General features: G+C 45.8%; 3 protein-coding genes across 5 annotated transcripts; 2 read left to right on the forward strand and 1 right to left on the reverse strand.

Annotated features, from left to right (window-relative positions):
- Positions 1–1,077: 1,077 nt before the first annotated feature.
- Positions 1,078–3,219, forward strand: LOC117863232 (uncharacterized). Its single transcript, XM_034746851.2, has 2 exons — positions 1,078–1,480; positions 1,570–3,219. The coding sequence occupies exons 1-2, from the start codon at positions 1,363–1,365 to the stop codon at positions 3,048–3,050; spliced, it is 1,599 nt and encodes a 532-aa protein (XP_034602742.1). The 5' UTR covers positions 1,078–1,362; the 3' UTR covers positions 3,051–3,219.
- A 1,684-nt stretch (positions 3,220–4,903) lies between these two features.
- LOC117864916 (uncharacterized) lies at positions 4,904–6,170 on the reverse strand. Its single transcript, XM_072295368.1, has one exon. It carries the CDS (start codon positions 6,168–6,170, stop codon positions 5,259–5,261), a length of 912 nt encoding a protein of 303 aa, XP_072151469.1. The 3' UTR covers positions 4,904–5,258.
- A 1,289-nt stretch (positions 6,171–7,459) lies between these two features.
- LOC117863959 (uncharacterized) lies at positions 7,460–16,013 on the forward strand. 3 transcript variants are annotated; one of them, XM_034747895.2, is made up of 18 exons: positions 7,460–7,727; positions 8,390–8,529; positions 8,656–8,814; positions 9,509–9,571; positions 9,646–9,735; positions 9,824–10,117; positions 10,251–10,348; positions 11,369–11,404; positions 11,507–11,627; positions 11,707–11,943; positions 12,486–12,581; positions 12,672–12,737; positions 12,916–12,954; positions 13,037–13,171; positions 13,464–13,816; positions 14,278–14,371; positions 14,774–14,959; positions 15,604–16,013. In XM_034747895.2, exons 2-18 carry the CDS (start codon positions 8,431–8,433, stop codon positions 15,700–15,702), a joined length of 2,265 nt encoding a protein of 754 aa, XP_034603786.1. In that variant the 5' UTR covers positions 7,460–7,727; positions 8,390–8,430; the 3' UTR covers positions 15,703–16,013. The 3 variants fall into 3 exon arrangements, with proteins under 3 accessions (XP_034603786.1, XP_034603788.1, XP_034603787.1); XM_034747897.2 differs by having other exon boundaries at positions 8,397–8,529; XM_034747896.2 differs by lacking the exon at positions 7,460–7,727 and adding an exon at positions 7,960–7,977.
- Positions 16,014–17,340: the final 1,327 nt, after the last annotated feature.

The following is a 17,340-nucleotide window of genomic DNA, read 5'->3' on the forward strand; positions in this document are numbered from 1 at the left end:
ATCATCTCCACTCTCCATCGAGTGCTGCCGCGCAAACTCGACCTCGCACAACTGCCGGCTGGAGCCCCTGACCTGTGGCATATTCCTGTCGACTGGCAACGCGTCCTCTGCCGAGGCTCTGCTCTGCATCGGCTATGATTTGTTGAACATTGCTTGATCGGTGCGTCGCTGCTATGCGAAAGCACGCAGAGGGGAGTGCGCATTTGCTTTTTTAAGTATGTAACTTTCAACCTTTTTTGTTCATGCAAAGGATGCTACAAAATTTCCTTCCATGACCAATTATGGTGTGCGTTTTCAGATTTTTTTTTGGATTTTTAGAAAATGAGATGCATAAATTAAAAGCCAAGTCGTAATAATGAAAGAAAGAAAGAAAGAAAGAAATGCATGAATAGAGAAAAGTTGTGGCCCGTGGGCCGACTAGCACTACCAACGCAACAAAAGATAAAAAAGGCCCTTTGTGTGGCCGTGGAGCGAGCTGAAATCAGACCGGCGACGATCAGGAGAAACGAGAAAGTCCAGCTAGCTTACTGAAGATAAGCAAATTGGAATCCTTGGACGTCTCAGCTTAGCCATCCAGCTTGCTCCTCTGATCTCCAGATTCTCCATGAACCACAGCACCAGTCAGAGATATTCTCTCCGGTCTTGCTCTGTCATTCTTGAAGCTTCTGCGCTTATGCATCTTCGCAGAGAAGAAACGCGTCTACCAAACCCCAAGATTCTATATCAGCTCTTGATTAACTGAGACGTAAAACAATTTGCACGAGCTGGATTACACACACTTGCATAGTAGAGCTCGTCATTTTGCAGCAGGAGGGGCCATTTGTCAACCTCTCTTCTGGAGGAAGACTATATGATTGCGAACATAGTACTATAGTAGTACTTACCATTACACAACATCATAGGTAACATTATTTGAGCATCCAATACCATAATCGAATGGAATTTAATTTTGAACCCTCATATTTTGTATAAGTTGTTATGTTGATTTTTGCCTCCATGCATGTTCGCTATGACCAATTTGAAGCATGGAACTGAACCTGATCAAAATCAAGAAATGAGCAGATGTATTTTGTTATGACTCAATTCAAATATGAACCCTTTCCATGTGCGTGCGGATGAAGTCTGCCTTCTCCTGATCTCCTCAATCTCCTTTCCGCCGCCGGCCGAAGCATCTCTTCCAAACCCACCCCGGAGAGGAATGCATCCGTGCTACCAAAGGCAACCCCGCCCGCCGCCCACATCCACGCTCAAGACGCGGCGCTCACATCTTGGTCCCCGGACACGACACGAGAGGTTTAACCCACAAGAATCCACCCACACGCATGGCAGATCGTTCGTGCCGCTGCAGGCCAGGCGGGCGCCATGGACATGGACCTCGACCTCGGTGTGCAAGTCACCTGCCCGCCCGCACCCGGCGAGGACTTCGCCTTCGCCACCTCCGAGACCGACGCCGCCTTCCTCGTCCTCGCCCACCTCCCTGGTACGCACGGATCGATCTCTCCACCCGTTTCCATCGGCGTGCGCTAGCAGTGAAGAGAGTGAACGGGCGGTTGTTGCGTGCGAGTGCAGGCTACGCCAAGGATGAGGTCGAGGTCCGCGTCGGAACGGGCGGCACGGAGGTCGCCGTCGCGTGCGCGAGGAAGGATGCGTTCTCGGTGGAGGCGGCGGCGGCGAGGGTGCGGGTGGCGCACCGGCAGGTGGTCGACGGGTTCCGCCGCGCGTTCGACGTGCCGCCGGGCGTGGACGTGGGCCGGATCACCGTCGGCTTCGAGGAGGACGACGGGCTGCTCGTCATCATCATGCCCAAGCTGTGGCCGGATCCGACGGATGGCGGCGGGGACGAGGACGAGGAGGCGCGGCTCCACGTGGAGAGCGACGGCTGCGAGTGCGAGTCGTCGTCGCCCAGCGCGGAAAGCGACAGTGATGTCGACGTCGAGATGGAGCTGGAGCTCGGCGATGAGGCGTCCAGCCTCGATTTGGAGCATGAGGATTGGGTCGACGTCGAGTCGGAGGAGGAAGAGCCGGAGCCGCCGCGCGACGTGCCGGTGGTTACGGAGGTGCCGGTGGTGACTGATGTGGCGGTGGAGACTCCGGTGCCGGTGGTCACGGACGTGGCGGTGGAGACGTCCGTGGAGGTAGAGGAGGACCGCAACGTTCCGGTGGAGACTCCTGTTGAGGTGGAGGAGGATCGCGACGTTCCAGTGGAGACGCCGGTGGAGGTGGAGGAGGATCGCGACGTGCCCGTGGAGACGCCGGTCGAGGTCGAGGCCGAGCCGCGCGTGGTGGACATCGAGTGCGACGTCGTGTTCGAGCAGGCGGAGCCGGAGCCGCTGGTGGAGACGCCGATCGAAGTGCTCGGGCCGCCGCACCGCGAGCCGGAGCCGCCGGCCGACGTGCCGAACCCGCCGGTGGACATCCAGTGCGACGTGGAGACCAAGCCCGAGCCGCCCGCTGAGCTGGAACCCGAGGAGCCAAAGCCACCCGCCGAGGAACCTGTGCAAGAGCCGCCGGCCGAAGAGCCGGCGCAGGTTGAGCCGCCTGCCGAAGAACCGGTGCCGAAGCCGCCTGCCGAAGAACCCGCAGTGGAAGAGACGCCGGTCCAAGAGCCAGTGGAAGAACCCGCAGAGGACGAGACGCCGGTCCAAGAGCCAGTGGAAGAACCCGCAGACGAGACGCCGGTCCAAGAGCCAGTGGAAGAACCCGCAGTGGAAGAGACGCCGGTCCAAGAGCCAGTGGAAGAACCCGCAGTGGAAGAGACGCCGGTCCAAGAGCCAGTGGAAGAACCGGCGCCAGAGCCGCCGGTCGAGCCACCAAAACCAGCGACCCCACCAGAATCTCCTTCAGGCAGCGAGGATGGCAATTCTGACAAGGACGACCCTGGAGGTGCTGAGGACGGCAGGAGGAGGCGTGGCAGGAGAGGAGGGCGGCGACCGCGGCGAGGGAGGCGCCGAGGCCTCGGGCTGGGAATGGTGGTCGCCCCCGCGCTGATCCTGCTCGCGCTCGCGGTGGCCGCGGCGAGGAGGCGGCGGCAGCAGCAGCAACGCGGGTGAGCCGCCGGCCGGCTCCTCGACGTGGTGTTGTGTGGAGTAGTGTAGCCGTGTGGTGTGTGCCCCTTCAGTCAGTAACTGACGCCTGGTGTCTAGTATGAAACGGAATTTTCGTGTGATTGCTACTAGTTTGCTGCATATATAGCACGTACAGCTGATTTTCAGACTGCAAGCATCTGTTCAGATCTCCACGCTCCAGCTCAACTCGTGTGTTCCTGGTGAGCACCATCCACGCTGTTTTCCATGGTTCCCTTCGCTTCATCGCTGCCATTTCTTTGCCGGGCCTTGAACCTTCGCCTCTCTAATCTTCCGAAACAAGTCAAGAAATTCAGCAGCTTGTGTTCCGTTTTCTGAACATGAAAGAAAGCCTCCTCTGGCACTTGCAGGTTTTGCGGATTCGCCTGCACGAACACCATACAAATCATCCGTGAAGTTGTCACCGGCCTAATTGCCAATTCATTTACAATGCGGCATGCCACTTCCTTTCGTGGTTGCAGTGCTGCCACAGACAACGCGCTGGTCTGATTTGCTCTTAGCAGTTACTGCCAAGTAGCTATTGCATACATGAACAAGGAGGTACGATCGTCACCATGCTCATCTAGTCTGTAACTCTGTAGCACATTGGGCATCGATTGCCAGTGTCAAATTCAGTTCCCCTTTTTTTCCTAAAGATTCGGAACATTCCAGCATACTCACTGGGAGGTTGCTGCCTGGTAGGCACCAAGCAAAGGTTAAAACTTATGTTCGGACAACTCGATTCTGTACTTTGGTCTTGTTTTTCTTTTGAAACTTGAAAATAATAAAAAAAAAGACGCGCCAAAGCTCAGTTTCAAAGTCAATACCAGACACCACCCACGGCAATCCACATCCTGCATGATGTACTCATCTCGCACATCGTTAACGTAATAACAAACCCCAGTAATAAAACACAATGAAGCCGAGAATAATAATCTTTCTGTGACGATAGTTATGTTCTTTCTCAGGTGAAAGAAGCACCATAGGCGAGTAAGAACCGATGACAGAAAGTCAGGAAACAGAAGTTAATTTTTTGGAAGAACAAAAGTTTATTCAAGAAACCGAGACACAAACATAGGTATATCACAGTAGCATAATACTGCACAAGATGACAGCAAGATAAAGTTCAGTACATAAATGAAGACATCGTAGTTGAATTCTGTTCATTCTGGTGAAAGATGCAGAGGAAATCCACATCCACAGTCCTTCAGCGTTCAGCCCTAGTGAAGGAATAAGTAGAACGATAGTTCAGAAGAAAGCTGTAGAACAATAATTTAGAAGAAAGCTGGCTATACAAGCAGCAATGCAATGGCAGGCAACATACTAAGGAAGAATGTGATAGCAATTAGCGAGTAGTAGCGTCTAAATAGAAAGGGCCAATTATCTTTTCAATCTGCAATAATTTTCACTCAAGATAACAAGAAAAATCGCATAAGCGAGTATCTTTTTTTTAAAAAAAAATAAGGAGAGAAAACAAAGAGCCTCTCTCTACTGTTTAAAATCAATTGCTACAAAGCTATGATCATCGATTTGGAAATCAAGAACATGAGAGAGTAATATGTTAGGCTGAGCCCAAGGCATACAAGAAGATAAACGAGATATTGTAAGACTCACACCGAAACGCCACCTGGACTTGCCCCCCCACTTGGGATTCGATCCTGGGCAGTACATTTGGCCTTTGTTCCTATGATGAAGCCATAAACCAAGTCATTTACCACTAAGTTACCAAAATGTTACCAGGGAACATATAATTAAACCACACTACATACAGTAGGAAAACACAGTGTTAGGACACTCACCAGTAGTAACGATCGCGACAGGTGTAGATATGGTGGATGAGGGTGAATGGAGACGGTACGGGCCCACGCAAGAAAGGGCCATCGGTAGCTACCGACCATGTCCCACTTCTGAGATGGTACTGACCAAGATACTTGAACGAGCGATGCAGGCAAACAACAGAGTCGGGGGCAATGGTTGGATGCGCCTCCTATGGATTTCACCGGGACGAACCTCCCCTGGATAATGTCAGCGAGCCGGTACATCAGAATATGCTTCCTTGTTTTACCAGTGCGGCCAACCAACAGGATCTCCGAGTCACATTCTGCCAGAAACACTGGGGGTCGGATCTTGTCCAGTGGGCAGGCGGCAATCAACTTCGGCGGCGGCGGAGACGACGACGGCGTCGGAGAAGATGGCTCAGATGAGGGCTTCCCTTTCTTCCCCACATGCTGGGGTGGTTCGACCACCAGAAAATGCAACCGAGTTGTGAGGAAGTATAGCTTGCCTTGCAGTGACAAGATTCCCACTCTCCGTTGCCGTGCTGCCCAGCTTGCGAGAGTCCACTGCTGGTCCTCGGAGGTAGCGAAAGGCCACGCGCGGCGCCATGGGGTTAGTAAGAGCGAGCATGACGGTGACCACTCCGTCGTCGTCGGGGCTCAAACTGATGGCGGCGCAGACTTTCCTGAGGATGCATAACAAGCATTCTTTCTCTTTCATGAGGGCCACCTCGACGGGGTGGAAGAGCGCTCTCAGCTGCGCCAGGAGCGTGGCGAGCGACGGGAGCTCGACGACGTCGCCGGTGAAGGGGTGGAGGAGGCGGACGGCCATGTCGTGGTCCCGCTGCAGCAGGAGGAGCCCGTCGACCGAGTCCATGGCGTAGTGGTCCTTGAAGATCGGGACGGCGACGCTGGCGAAGGCGCCCGTGCGGAGGTTGAAGAAGCGGACCCGCCCGCGCAGCCTCGTGTGGCCCGGGTACAGGCGGAAGCCCTCCGGCAGCAGCATCCAGTGCCCCGGGTGGAAGCGCCGGTCGAGCACGCCGCGGCCGCGAGGGCACGCCGTGCTGGACCGCCAGTGCTGGCACGCCGCGCGGAGGCGGACGTAGTCCACGAAGTCGCCGGCCAGCACGCGCCACTCCACGAGGCGGACGAGGTCCTCGTGCAACGAAGCCCAGGGGGACGACGACGACGCGGCGGCATCGACCTCGGAGGCGGATGCGGCGGCGGCGGCAGAAGGCGCGATCACGGGGCTGTCGTGCTTGCTCCTCTTGCTCGGGACATTCAAGACCCGCCGCGCCAGCGTGCGTTTCCCGCCGATGTTTGCCGGCGACATCACGGGTGTCGAGATTGATAGACGATCCAAACCTCGCGAAAACAACGGGGAAGGAAATTAAAAAAAAAGGGAAAGGCCTCGGTTCCGTTCCCCTGATGATCCACCATCGTGTTGCCCTCGGTGTCGGACTAACATGAACTGTTCCAAACTGTTCAAGCACTGCTGCAGCCTGTAGCTACCATATACAGCGGACCATTGACGTCACTGATCAAACTAGGAGTTTGGGGACCTGGATAATCAGGTGAACCAATTAGCAAGTATAGGAATTTCAATGTGCATTTTAGGAGTTTGGGGACCTGTATAATACTAGCTGTCCAGTTCATGTACCGCCGGTACATTTTACTCGTGACAACATCATCTTCTTAGCATTCTCTACCACACGAGCAAGTATAATAATAGGGTGGGGTGGGGGGACGTGCATGTAAACTGTGCACGGACCTTTATGACGTTGAGCAAGTTTGTCGACATTAAAGTTTAGCACTCTGAGCTGTTTGGATACTGTGCTAAAGTTTAACACTTTTAGTGGGAACTGATAACATTGTCCCTCCTTTACTCCTCTTAAATTGCAGCTTGCAGCGGAGGAGAGAGAGAGGGGAGCAATGGTAGGAAAAAGTAGAGAGGGGAATCACACGATACAATACCGGACGCAAATGCTTACATACACGCACCACACTCACACCTACAAATACACGCACACAATCATACCCTTCCATGAGCACTATTCGTTTTGATTTTTCTAGTTATATGACTTTTACTACGTATCTAGATATAATATATATCTAGGTGCATAGCAAAAACTATGAATATAGAAAAGTCAAAACGAATAGTATTTTGAAATAGAGGGAGTAACTGGAAACAGATCGGCTTGAGGCAATTGCTGCTGACGTGTTAATTCAGTCAACAGATACGATCATATCACTGGAAAATAATTTTTCATGTGATTGCTTTCAGTTGATACGTCTATTTGTATTTTTTTGTTTTGACCCCCCAGTACATGTGTATTTGTTAACTTGAGTGTTCATAGTGGGATCAGTGGAGTGGAGATGAGCGAAAAAAGCAAATCGCCACTCGATTCTGCGATTTCCTGCGCGAATTGCAGGCTGCAATTTGCAGCCCATGCCGTAAGCGCAAGCGTCCAATCCATTCAGCTCAGCCCAGCCCAGATAAGCTCAATTTCAGCCAGGACCGTGAAGTGACGTCACTCAACGTCCTGAGACCCGGTTCGGCCCGGCCCACCCCGTCATAGCCAACTACACGACACCCACCTGCCTTCCTCGGCTCCTCCTCCTCCCCGGTCATCCTCTGCCCCGTCGCGTCCGCCCCTCGCCGCGGCAACTCCCACCGCGTCTGCCGCCGCTGCAGCCGCCTCACTTCACCAACCTCACGCGCCCGCCGGCTTTGCTGCCGTCCACTACGCCTCTCCCGCTGCTTTCCTCCGGGCGCCACGGCCGCGCCGCGGCGCCTTAAACCCTAGATCTGCGCCCCCCGCTCCACACTGGCCGCGGACGCATCCCGACGCCGGCGCGCCGCCGATCGCCGCCCGTCGCCCGATCCCAGGTGACGATCGATTGCTTGCTGCGTAGTGCATGCCGTGGTCACGCTACTTAGTCCAACCTTGCCCCCGTCTCGCAGTAGCCTCAGCGGACCTAACAGCTGATCGGGTCTATCTCCACTGTTTTGAACCGCTGCAGTACTGATTAATGAGTTGATTGGTGCCGAGGTTGATTCGATAGTGTTGGGCTCGCTAATTGGGCGGAAGTGGGAGCTAGCGGTGCAGCCATCGTTCTATTTTGCCCTGATTCTTGTTGTAAGTGGCAGTATTTGGGCGCAGACTTAGATTTTGACCTTTTGCATTGAACCGTTTATTGAACAGATTGTGCCCTTTCCATAGGTTTTTCTGGTTTGTTTGGCTACATGCGTCATATTTTAAGTTTTCAGTTGATCGACTTTAGGAAACATTCCATTTCTGCATCAAGTGTCTTTATTGATATTGGAGGTCTGGAGTGGTTCGCATCCGTTATTTTGATTTCCGAATTGCCCTTGTTCCACGGGAGGGGCGGTTTAACAGGTGTGATCCTACTAGATGTCGGACCTTTTCCAGGCACAATTTTGCCAAACAGATACTTGAAAAAAGTTATTTCTGCTTGTGCTGGTTTGAACGTTACTAGCATACTGTCTATTTTGTGATCTCAGTGCCCTTATGAAATGTTTATCTCTAGTTTGTAGGTTTAGTTGCCCCTAGTTTGGATAGCTTCCTTCAATGCATCGTGTTGGGAGTGCTGGTAACACGGCCGGCTCGACTCGACCGAGAAAGGAGAAGCGCTTCACGTATGTGCTAAATGATGCTGATGCTAAAAAGGTATGCTGTACATAAAAATAGCCATTGATGGCAGATATTTTGATTTTGTTTCTTCAGATCCATAGACTTGGAACAATCCATGTTCCACTACTAGGTCCTGCTGATACATTTCATTCTGCTTTTCAGCATTGTGCAGGGATTAACTGCTTGGCTTATCTAAATGGTTCTGCAAATAGTACAAGTGATTATCTTTTTAGTGGGAGTCGAGATGGTACCTTGAAACGATGGGAATTAAATAATGGGGATGCAAGTTTCTCAGCAACTTTTGAGTCACATGTCGATTGGGTATGCCTTTTTACTTTTTTTATTCAAGCTGTTTTTCCTTTTAGAAATTACCATTATGTTTATAGTTCTTAGTTATGTTGCTTAAAAAAAATTCAAATGATCCCTGTGAATTAGATGTATTACATCAATTCTTATGCCTATACATTTTAAGGCTAGTACATTCGTTCTAGTATCCATAAATTTTAACATGAATCGATTCTTACTATTTGGACCATTATGATTTGCATTTCAAGTACGTTTTATTAAGAAACAGTTAAATTGATACATTCAAGTTGGTTTCCGTCATTTTCTGTCACTTCTTCTGCCTTTTTTCTTTTTTGTGAACTGTAGTGTTTAAATTGGAACATTCTTGTGCGGTTTGTAAACATTGGGCGGTTATATTGGAGAAAAGCTGACACAGAGTCTAATGTCAAAGGATGACCTAAATTCTGTTATATTTGGCATATTTGCTAGGTCCTTTGTTGCTTTTTTTGGGGAAAAAAACAACATTAGCTGGAAAGAAGAGTGGTTATATGTTTTAGAATTATTAATTCTCTATGTCGACATATGCCTAGAAGTTTGGGAATGGTGGCAGTGGATGTAGATATATGTGCTTGAGAAGTTTAAAACTATAACACTTAATTTCTGTTTGTAAAGCGGAATGGTAGTACTGTTCAGTGTTTTATGTTGTTTTAAGCCATTCATTATTGTGCAGGTTAATGATGCTATCATAGTTGGTGAGAAGCTTGTTTCCTGTTCCTCAGACACCACCCTGAAGGTTTGTTGTGTAATACTTTTCTTCTTAAATTCTGTATGCTGGGTGTGCATGTCTTCTAATTTCCATCTTCACAGGTGTGGAATTGCTTCTCTGATGGTGCCTGTACCAGGACTCTCCGCCAGCATTCTGATTATGTGATTTGTCTTGCTGCTGCTGAGAAGAATGTAATCCATGCTTATTCTTTTCTATGGGACTTTTAGCTTCTTGTTGTTTTTGTTTTTACAGTTTTTTTTGTGCGCCTCTGTATTGTAGAGTAACATTGTTGCCTCTGGTGGTCTTGGTGGTGAGGTCTTCATTTGGGACCTTGATGCTGCTCTTGCTCCTGTAGCCAAATCTGCGGATGCAAAAGAGGATGAAGTTCCTAATGGAAACTCCGGACCTGCTTTGACAACTCTGTGCAATGTAAATTCTAGTAGTAACATTGCTTCCTCTAATGGACAATCACATGGGTACAGTCCAATTGCCGCCAAAGGTCACAAAGATTCAGTTTATGCACTGGCTATGAATGATACAGGAACCCTTCTTGTCTCTGGTGGCACTGAAAAGGTATTGCACTCCTCATCTTTGGGAACAAGTATGTAATTTTTCTTTGTGATTAGGAGACCAGTCAACTTTCAGTATCTGTAGACTATTTTCTAAAAGACCTCATCTAAAATCCTTATATTTTTAATTTATGCAGGTTGTTCGAGTGTGGGATCCCAGGACAGGTTCAAAAAAGATGAAATTGAGGGGGCACACAGACAATATCAGGACCTTGCTTCTTGATTCTACAGGAAGGTTTGTGCCTAGCATTATCAAATGAGCTCTTCTAAATTCATCTAGGCTATGCTGTTGACATCATCACTTAAAAATTGAACTTCACATTTCTTTACGCACCCTCTTTCATCTTAATTCCATCTCCATCCTAAATGTTATGCATGATAATGCATCAGTGACGTTTGAGTTCCCGCGATAAGTGCGTATGAGTTTGCATCTGTTGTAATGCCAAGACATTTGTGTTTCCTGGTTGTTTGCTATGCTAATACTTGGATTGCTTTGTTAACTGTTCACTGGTTCTATTACATTATGTGCATGAAAGAGCAGATTATTGATGATGGCATGGCATGGTGCTATTATTCTTTTTTTTTAAAAAATGTGTGCCTGGTCAGCAATTTTATTGTGGAATGCATATAGTGCAAATGAGCTTCTATTGTGGTGTTAGATATGCTGAAACTGAATTATACATACCTTTCCCTACAATGGTTTAGATTTATACGTCAATGTATCATTTACCCCTTTCACATTTGACATTGATTTCATATAGTTACTATGAGCAATGGTGTTGTCTGAATCAGATAATGTTTACTCCAGAAACATTCTTTTGTGTCAGTCAGCACTCAAGCACCAACTATATAATTTCATTAATCAGTTCAAATGAGGAACTTAAATGTTTAGATCAACAAACTAATGCCAATAGTGACATTAGTTTGCAGAGTCAATGCATCAGTTAACCATCCAAGTGGAGTAATGTGCCATGTAATCTATTTTCATGTTATCGTAAATGGCTTGATGTGGGAATGACTTATGTGACACATTATGGCCGTGATGGCGATGGTTGACCGGGAGACAGCTGCCTAAACATTTAACCTGAATGTGTTTTTTTTTCGATGGTCAAATTGCTGATTTCGGCTATGACTACCAAAAAAGGTCGTAATATGGATTTGTCTCTCATTTTGGCCTGGGGATTTTGAGAGCTGTTACGTCATGTCTGCTTTCATTAAATGACCAATTAATCTTTTTTTCTAACAATTTTTTCAGGTATTGTCTATCAGGATCATCTGATTCGATGATAAGGTAAATACACAGCTCCAACACCCCATCCATCCCCCCTGTCATGTGCTTGACATAAATTCTGTGTTTAGTTTTGACATCTTAGGTATTCTATATGCTTTGCAGACTATGGGATCTAGGACAGCAGCGTTGTGTCCATTCTTATGCTGTGCATACTGATTCAGTTTGGGCACTTGCAAGCACTCCTTCATTTGGTCATGTCTACAGTGGTGGAAGAGACCAATCTGTGAGTTAATTATCTTGCATGTATTGAATAGCCACTTTGCTTCTTTGATCTGAACTTTCATGTATTCATTGTATTGCAGGTATACCTGACAGATTTGTCAACAAGAGAGAGTGTCTTACTCTGCACAAATGAATACCCTATTCTACAGCTGTCTCTGCAAGATGACACGATATGGGTTGCAACAACCGATTCTTCTGTTTATGGATGGCCAGCTGAAGGACACACACCCCAAAAGGTCTTCGAAAAGGGTGGCTCATTCTTAGCTGGGAATTTGTCATTCTCAAGGGCAAGAGCTTCTTTAGAGGGATCAGCACCTGTAAGCATGAGAGTTGTCTTCTTTTGTCAAATTATATTTCTTATTTGAAGACACCGCATCACAAGCATTTTGTGTTTCTGCTGGGACATTGTAAAGTAGCTTTGTTTAATAGTTAGGGAATATTCAGAATTTTGGTTTCTTTTGCGCATAGTTGACACCATAATTACAAACATAGAAGTTAACTTGTTTTTTAAGCTAAATTTTGGAAGTCTTAATTGAGTATGATCTAATAAGTTCTGTAGGAGAAACGTAATAAGCTTAAGCTTAAGATCTTTCCCAAGTGGCCCACTAAGTCTCCTTTTTTTTGGGTGTAGTATTCTGGTGATTTAACAGTTTTATTTTTAGTCTTCTTTCCCTACATGGATACTGTCCATACATTCTGCCAGATGCTGCCAAAACTATTTCAATCCCTTCATTCTGCTATCCCTTTATTTAATATTTTACTGCCTGATGAACAGCTGTTTTACCCATTCAATTCTTTCCTGCCAGCAAATTGTTAACTGATGGTAATTACTAAATACTCGTGGTCTGTTCTACTTCAGGTGCCTGTATACAAAGAACCATCTTTGGTTATCCCAGGAGTTCCAGCAATAATTCAGCATGAGATAATGAATAATAGGAGGCATGTACTGACAAAGGTGATTTCAAAATTTCTTTTACGTGTCCTGTTGTTAATTCAACTGCAAGGAGTGGCATCATGGTGTATGCACCCATTTCCTTTTCTGCAGGATACTGCTGGTTCTGTCAAGCTGTGGGAGATTACCCGGGGAGCTGTTATTGAAGACTTTGGCAAGGTTTTTGTTTCTTCTTAATTTCTTGGATGATTGTTCCCTCAAAGATCTATACATGCATGTTAGTTATTAGCATTGCCTATTTGTATCCCGTTTTGTAAGCGCACCATTTCTTACTTGATGCCTTCTGAACTGATGGGATTTTATTAGAATATTTAACTCCTTCATTTTGATTATGCAGGTTTCTTTTGAAGATAAGAAAAAAGAGTTGTTTGAGATGGTATTACTGGAATGCCATGATTTCTATATTATGCTAAAATTAGCCACCTATTACTGTGTAATTTTTGCTAAATGATTATTAGGTAAGCATACCTGCCTGGTTCACCATGGATGCTCGATTGGGATGCTTGTCTGTACACCTGGATACTCCACAATGCTTTTCTGCAGAAATATATGCGGTTGACCTAAATGTTTCTGGAGCGCAAGAAGACCTTAAGGTTTGTACAGCAACATATATTATGTGTACTGGTTACATTTGTTTTCACACTTCAATCTTTAGAATATTGCTGAGCTAATAGTGCAGTTTCTGTTGTTAAATGTGTTGGAAAGATCCTTACCTATAGTGATGAATTTTTCATTCTTGTTGCTGAAAAGTATCCTGGACACATCCATAGAGTGCATTTTTTTGCAAAATCTGATTGCTGCTACCTGCTGTCGAGTGAAGTGAGATACTGACTAGACCAAAGTCACCAAACTCATCTTCTGAATTCTTCCCCCTAAATTGTGCAGATTAATTTGGCTCAGGAGACCCTTCGTGGTTTGCTAGTTCATTGGAGTAAAAGAAAACAGAAGTCTGGTTCACATAGCTTGTCGAATGGTGATAGTTCATCAGGGAAGGATCTTCCTTCAAAAGACTCACCGCGGTCAAGATCCGAGGTGGATGATGGGACCGAAAACCATGCAACTCATGTGCTTCCGTCATTTGAGTTTTCCACGGTTTCGCCTCCGTCAATTATCACGGAAGGTTCTAGTGGAGGGCCCTGGAGAAAGAGAATTACTGATTTGGATGGAACTGAGGGTGATCTCCCATGGTGGTGTGTTGACTGTGTCACGCACAATCGTTATCCAAAGGAGAATACAAAGTAAGTGCTCATTTCAATTCCCTCTTATCCTCAGATGATACACCCCCTGATATATCTGAAACCTTGTTTTCCGCTGGAGATAGATTAACTTGGAATATAATAGCACCTTCCCTTTCTAAATTTAAGTTGCCGTGATTCTAAAGTCCTTTATGGTACGATGTCTTTGGAACAATTCCACTTGTGGGGTGCTTTCATAGTATTTCCATGCTGTGACTATGTGTTATTTACGGGGAGCTACTGAGATGTTTGCACACACACATGCATTAGCATCCATGGGTCTTATTTATTTCTTACTGGAAAGGAGGAAGATATGCTTTAAAAAAAGGAGGAAGATATGAGCAAATGAAGATTTTTGGATGATGCTCTCTGCTATGTTAATGTGATAGAGGGTGCACCCTAGGTTACTATGGCTTTCATGGTGTTATTTTGTTCCTGATGTTTCTTTCCTTTGTTCAATGCAGATGCGGCTTTTATTTGCATCCTGCTGAGGGATCACCAGCACCGAACATAACTCAAGGCAAGCTGAGTGCTCCACGGATATTGCGGATTCACAAAGTAAGATGTTCTCAACATCATTGATCCACAGCAAATGCAAGATGTTGTAAAATGGTGAATCCCCCAATACACGATGAACAATAGAGGCTGTTGTTGGCGGTGAATGGAAGAATCAGCTCTGTGTGTGGAGAGTCCATTGTGTGTCAATAGTCCAATATGTTTTGCATGCATGCATTTGCGATGTCAAAATAGCTTACTACCATGTTTGCATGTTTCTGTTAAAACAGCTAACTGTATACATTTGCATGCAACCTTGAAATAGCAATATTTGAATCATTCAAATACTTCAGGACCCTGTATTTATGGAGTAATTTATTATTATCATTATGAAATATTTTTCACCATTTTATAAGCTACCTTGTTACTCTCAAAGTTTACAGTATATTCCCTTTCGTGGTACAGGTAGCTAATTATGTGGTCGAGAAACTCGTTCTTGAAAAACCATTGGACGGAGGCTCTGACAGCACATTTGCTATGGGATTGAGTTCTGGTCAATCGCAGCTCTCAGCGCTAGATAGTTCTTCGCGGATTGGACTAAAGGCATGGCAAAAACTAAAGCCATGTGTAGAGATATTGTGCAATAACCAGGCAAGTTTTTTCTAAATATAGTCATTGCATTCTATATTTAGATGTCCGTTTTACCTACATTAAGAACAAATGGGAGACCTGTTTCTGCAGAAAGATATTGCACAAAATATTTAACAAGATTGTTTTGTCACCTGTAGAGGATTTCCATGAATGTTTTGGACAATAGCCCAAGATATTTTCCAGTTTTCTTCACTCTCCCCATTAATAGATTCCTATGATTATGGTATTACTTTTAGGCTTTTAGCTTCCCATGTTTTTAACCCTGTATACAGATGCACCTTTGAGCAGAATCCACATCACGCACTTGTCAAAATCCTTAGTTTTTCAGTAAATTCTGCTACATACTCATAAAAAACATCTTTCCAGTTTGACCTCATAAATCATAGAGATCTTCCTGGAATTTTCTTCTTGCATATCATATATGATAGGCAATGTAAAAATTTATTTGCAGCCAATTTTACCTTATCTTCAAAAATTCATGTTCTCCCTTCCTGTTCTACCTACATAAAGGTGTTGTAATGATAGGTTCTCTGCAACTGATGGGGTAGAGTGATGTTTTGATTTATATTTGTGGCTTTGTTCCAAAGAAATTTGCTGCACAGTCTGTTTTGTGCTGTTGCGCTAAAGTGTACTGTATGAAGCAGGTTCTATCGCCAGAGATGAGTTTGGCTACAGTGAGAACATATATTTGGAAGAAGCCGGAAGACTTAATTCTTCATTATAGAGTGGTGCAGTCGAGATGATCGCAGCTCCAGATGTACATGCTCACTTTGTTCTCCAGAAGCGTTCAGCATGTTTGCACAGTGGGTGGTGTTATTTTGGTGGTGTTGAAGATGCCCATGGCTTAGAGAGGAAACTATCATCTTACGGAAATATTATGCCTTAGCTGTTCCTGAAAACGTGACTTCTTTGTAAAGTTCCTGATCTTGCCCTGCTAGTAAGATGTATCATAGCACAGGTATAAGGTTCTCTGCTGGCCACCGAGCTTGTAAATGTAGAGACTGGGTGCTTAATAAAGATTAAATGGATATGGTTTTTTAGGGTTTTTTTTTTACATATATGGTTTGTAAGAAATGCGGATGCTCATCTCAGATGGTGTGGCGTTTTGCCATCGATTATTGATTTCACCCTGTTCATTCCTCTTGGACCTATTTGGATCGAACCAGAGAAAGAGGTGAACAAAGTTCGGTAACAATAAAATTGTTTTTTTCCCCAATATTGATGTAGAGTGATACGCCTGTGCCCGTGGTGGTTTCATATGTGCTGTTCTTGTTATGCCAGCTTGAAGTGACTTATTTAAAATGCTGCTGTCTCGGAGATCTTGTGGCGATCTGCTGTTTAGATGTGCAACTTGAAACCGTTCAAGAATAGGAGGCATGCATATGGCACGATTGTGGGTTTTTCGTTTTTGCATTATCTGTAATTTTGAGTCTGCATTGTCCCTATCTAGATAGTTGCAAAATTTTTTTTGAAGGAATTGTAATATTGTACCCTAATTGTAAAGGAAAAAGTCCATTTTACTTCCTTCACCTATTCATTTTGTTTATCCCACCCCCTAACTCCACCTATTAATACTAGGTTAAATTAACCCCCAAGTGGTTTTGTACCCTGTTTTGCTGATGTGGACACAAGTTTGACTGGAGTAAAATTATTTTGACGGATGACGTGGAACCAGAGAGAGTCCATGCCGAGCCGCAGCGCCTCATGCCACCAGAGGTCCAGAGCGGACCCGCTCCACTCGAGCCGAGCGGCGTCCATAAGAAGCTGGCGCGAAACGTAAGTTTGGCATAATCGTTCGTCCCCACCCTGCAACTCTTTTTCGCGTCACAAATGCAAGTAATTTAGCCCTTATTTACTTCCCTCCAAACTTCCAACTTTGACACTATGCAAAAAGAAGATTCCTCATCACATCAAACTTGCGGTACATGCATGGAGTACTAAATGTAGACGAAATCAAAAACTAATTGCACAGTTTTGTTGTACTTTGCGAGACGAATCTTTTGAGCCTAATTAGTCAATATTTGGACAATAATTCACAAATACAAACGAAACGCTACAGTGTCGTATTTATGGCAAAATGCCAATTTAGCACCTCACAACTTGCGAAGTAAACAAGGGCTTAGTAAATTAAAGCTCTGGTGTACACCGCATGTCAGTAAGCGTCAGGAATTCTTTATACGCCAAGGGCCAAGGCATAATTAGTAGCTGATGATTTGGAAGATAGATCTCCTGTGACCATGAACCTGTCTAGAGATGCTTACGACAGTATTATTCTTGTGATAAGTGATGGATGTAAAATGGCTTGCAAAATTGACACTTCTAGAGTATTCCTCTTGGATCGGCTGGGCATCAAACTCTTGTGTTTGGTGATATTTTTCGAT

The sequence above is a fragment of the Setaria viridis genome, chromosome 7 (assembly GCF_005286985.2).
Source record: "Setaria viridis chromosome 7, Setaria_viridis_v4.0, whole genome shotgun sequence".
Classification (NCBI taxonomy): Eukaryota; Viridiplantae; Streptophyta; class Magnoliopsida; order Poales; family Poaceae; genus Setaria; species Setaria viridis.

Coding starts and splice junctions, on each gene's coding strand:
- LOC117863232 (XM_034746851.2), top strand. CDS start 1,363: ATGGACATGGACCTCGACCTCGGTGTGCAAGTCACCTGCCCGCCCGCA. Junction 1,481..1,569: donor CGTCCTCGCCCACCTCCCTG/GTACGCACGGAT, acceptor GTGCGAGTGCAG/GCTACGCCAAGGATGAGGTC.
- LOC117864916 (XM_072295368.1), bottom strand. CDS start 6,170: ATGTCGCCGGCAAACATCGGCGGGAAACGCACGCTGGCGCGGCGGGTC.
- LOC117863959 (XM_034747895.2), top strand. CDS start 8,431: ATGCATCGTGTTGGGAGTGCTGGTAACACGGCCGGCTCGACTCGACCG. Junction 9,736..9,823: donor TTGCTGCTGCTGAGAAGAAT/GTAATCCATGCT, acceptor TCTGTATTGTAG/AGTAACATTGTTGCCTCTGG. Junction 14,960..15,603: donor AGATATTGTGCAATAACCAG/GCAAGTTTTTTC, acceptor TGTATGAAGCAG/GTTCTATCGCCAGAGATGAG.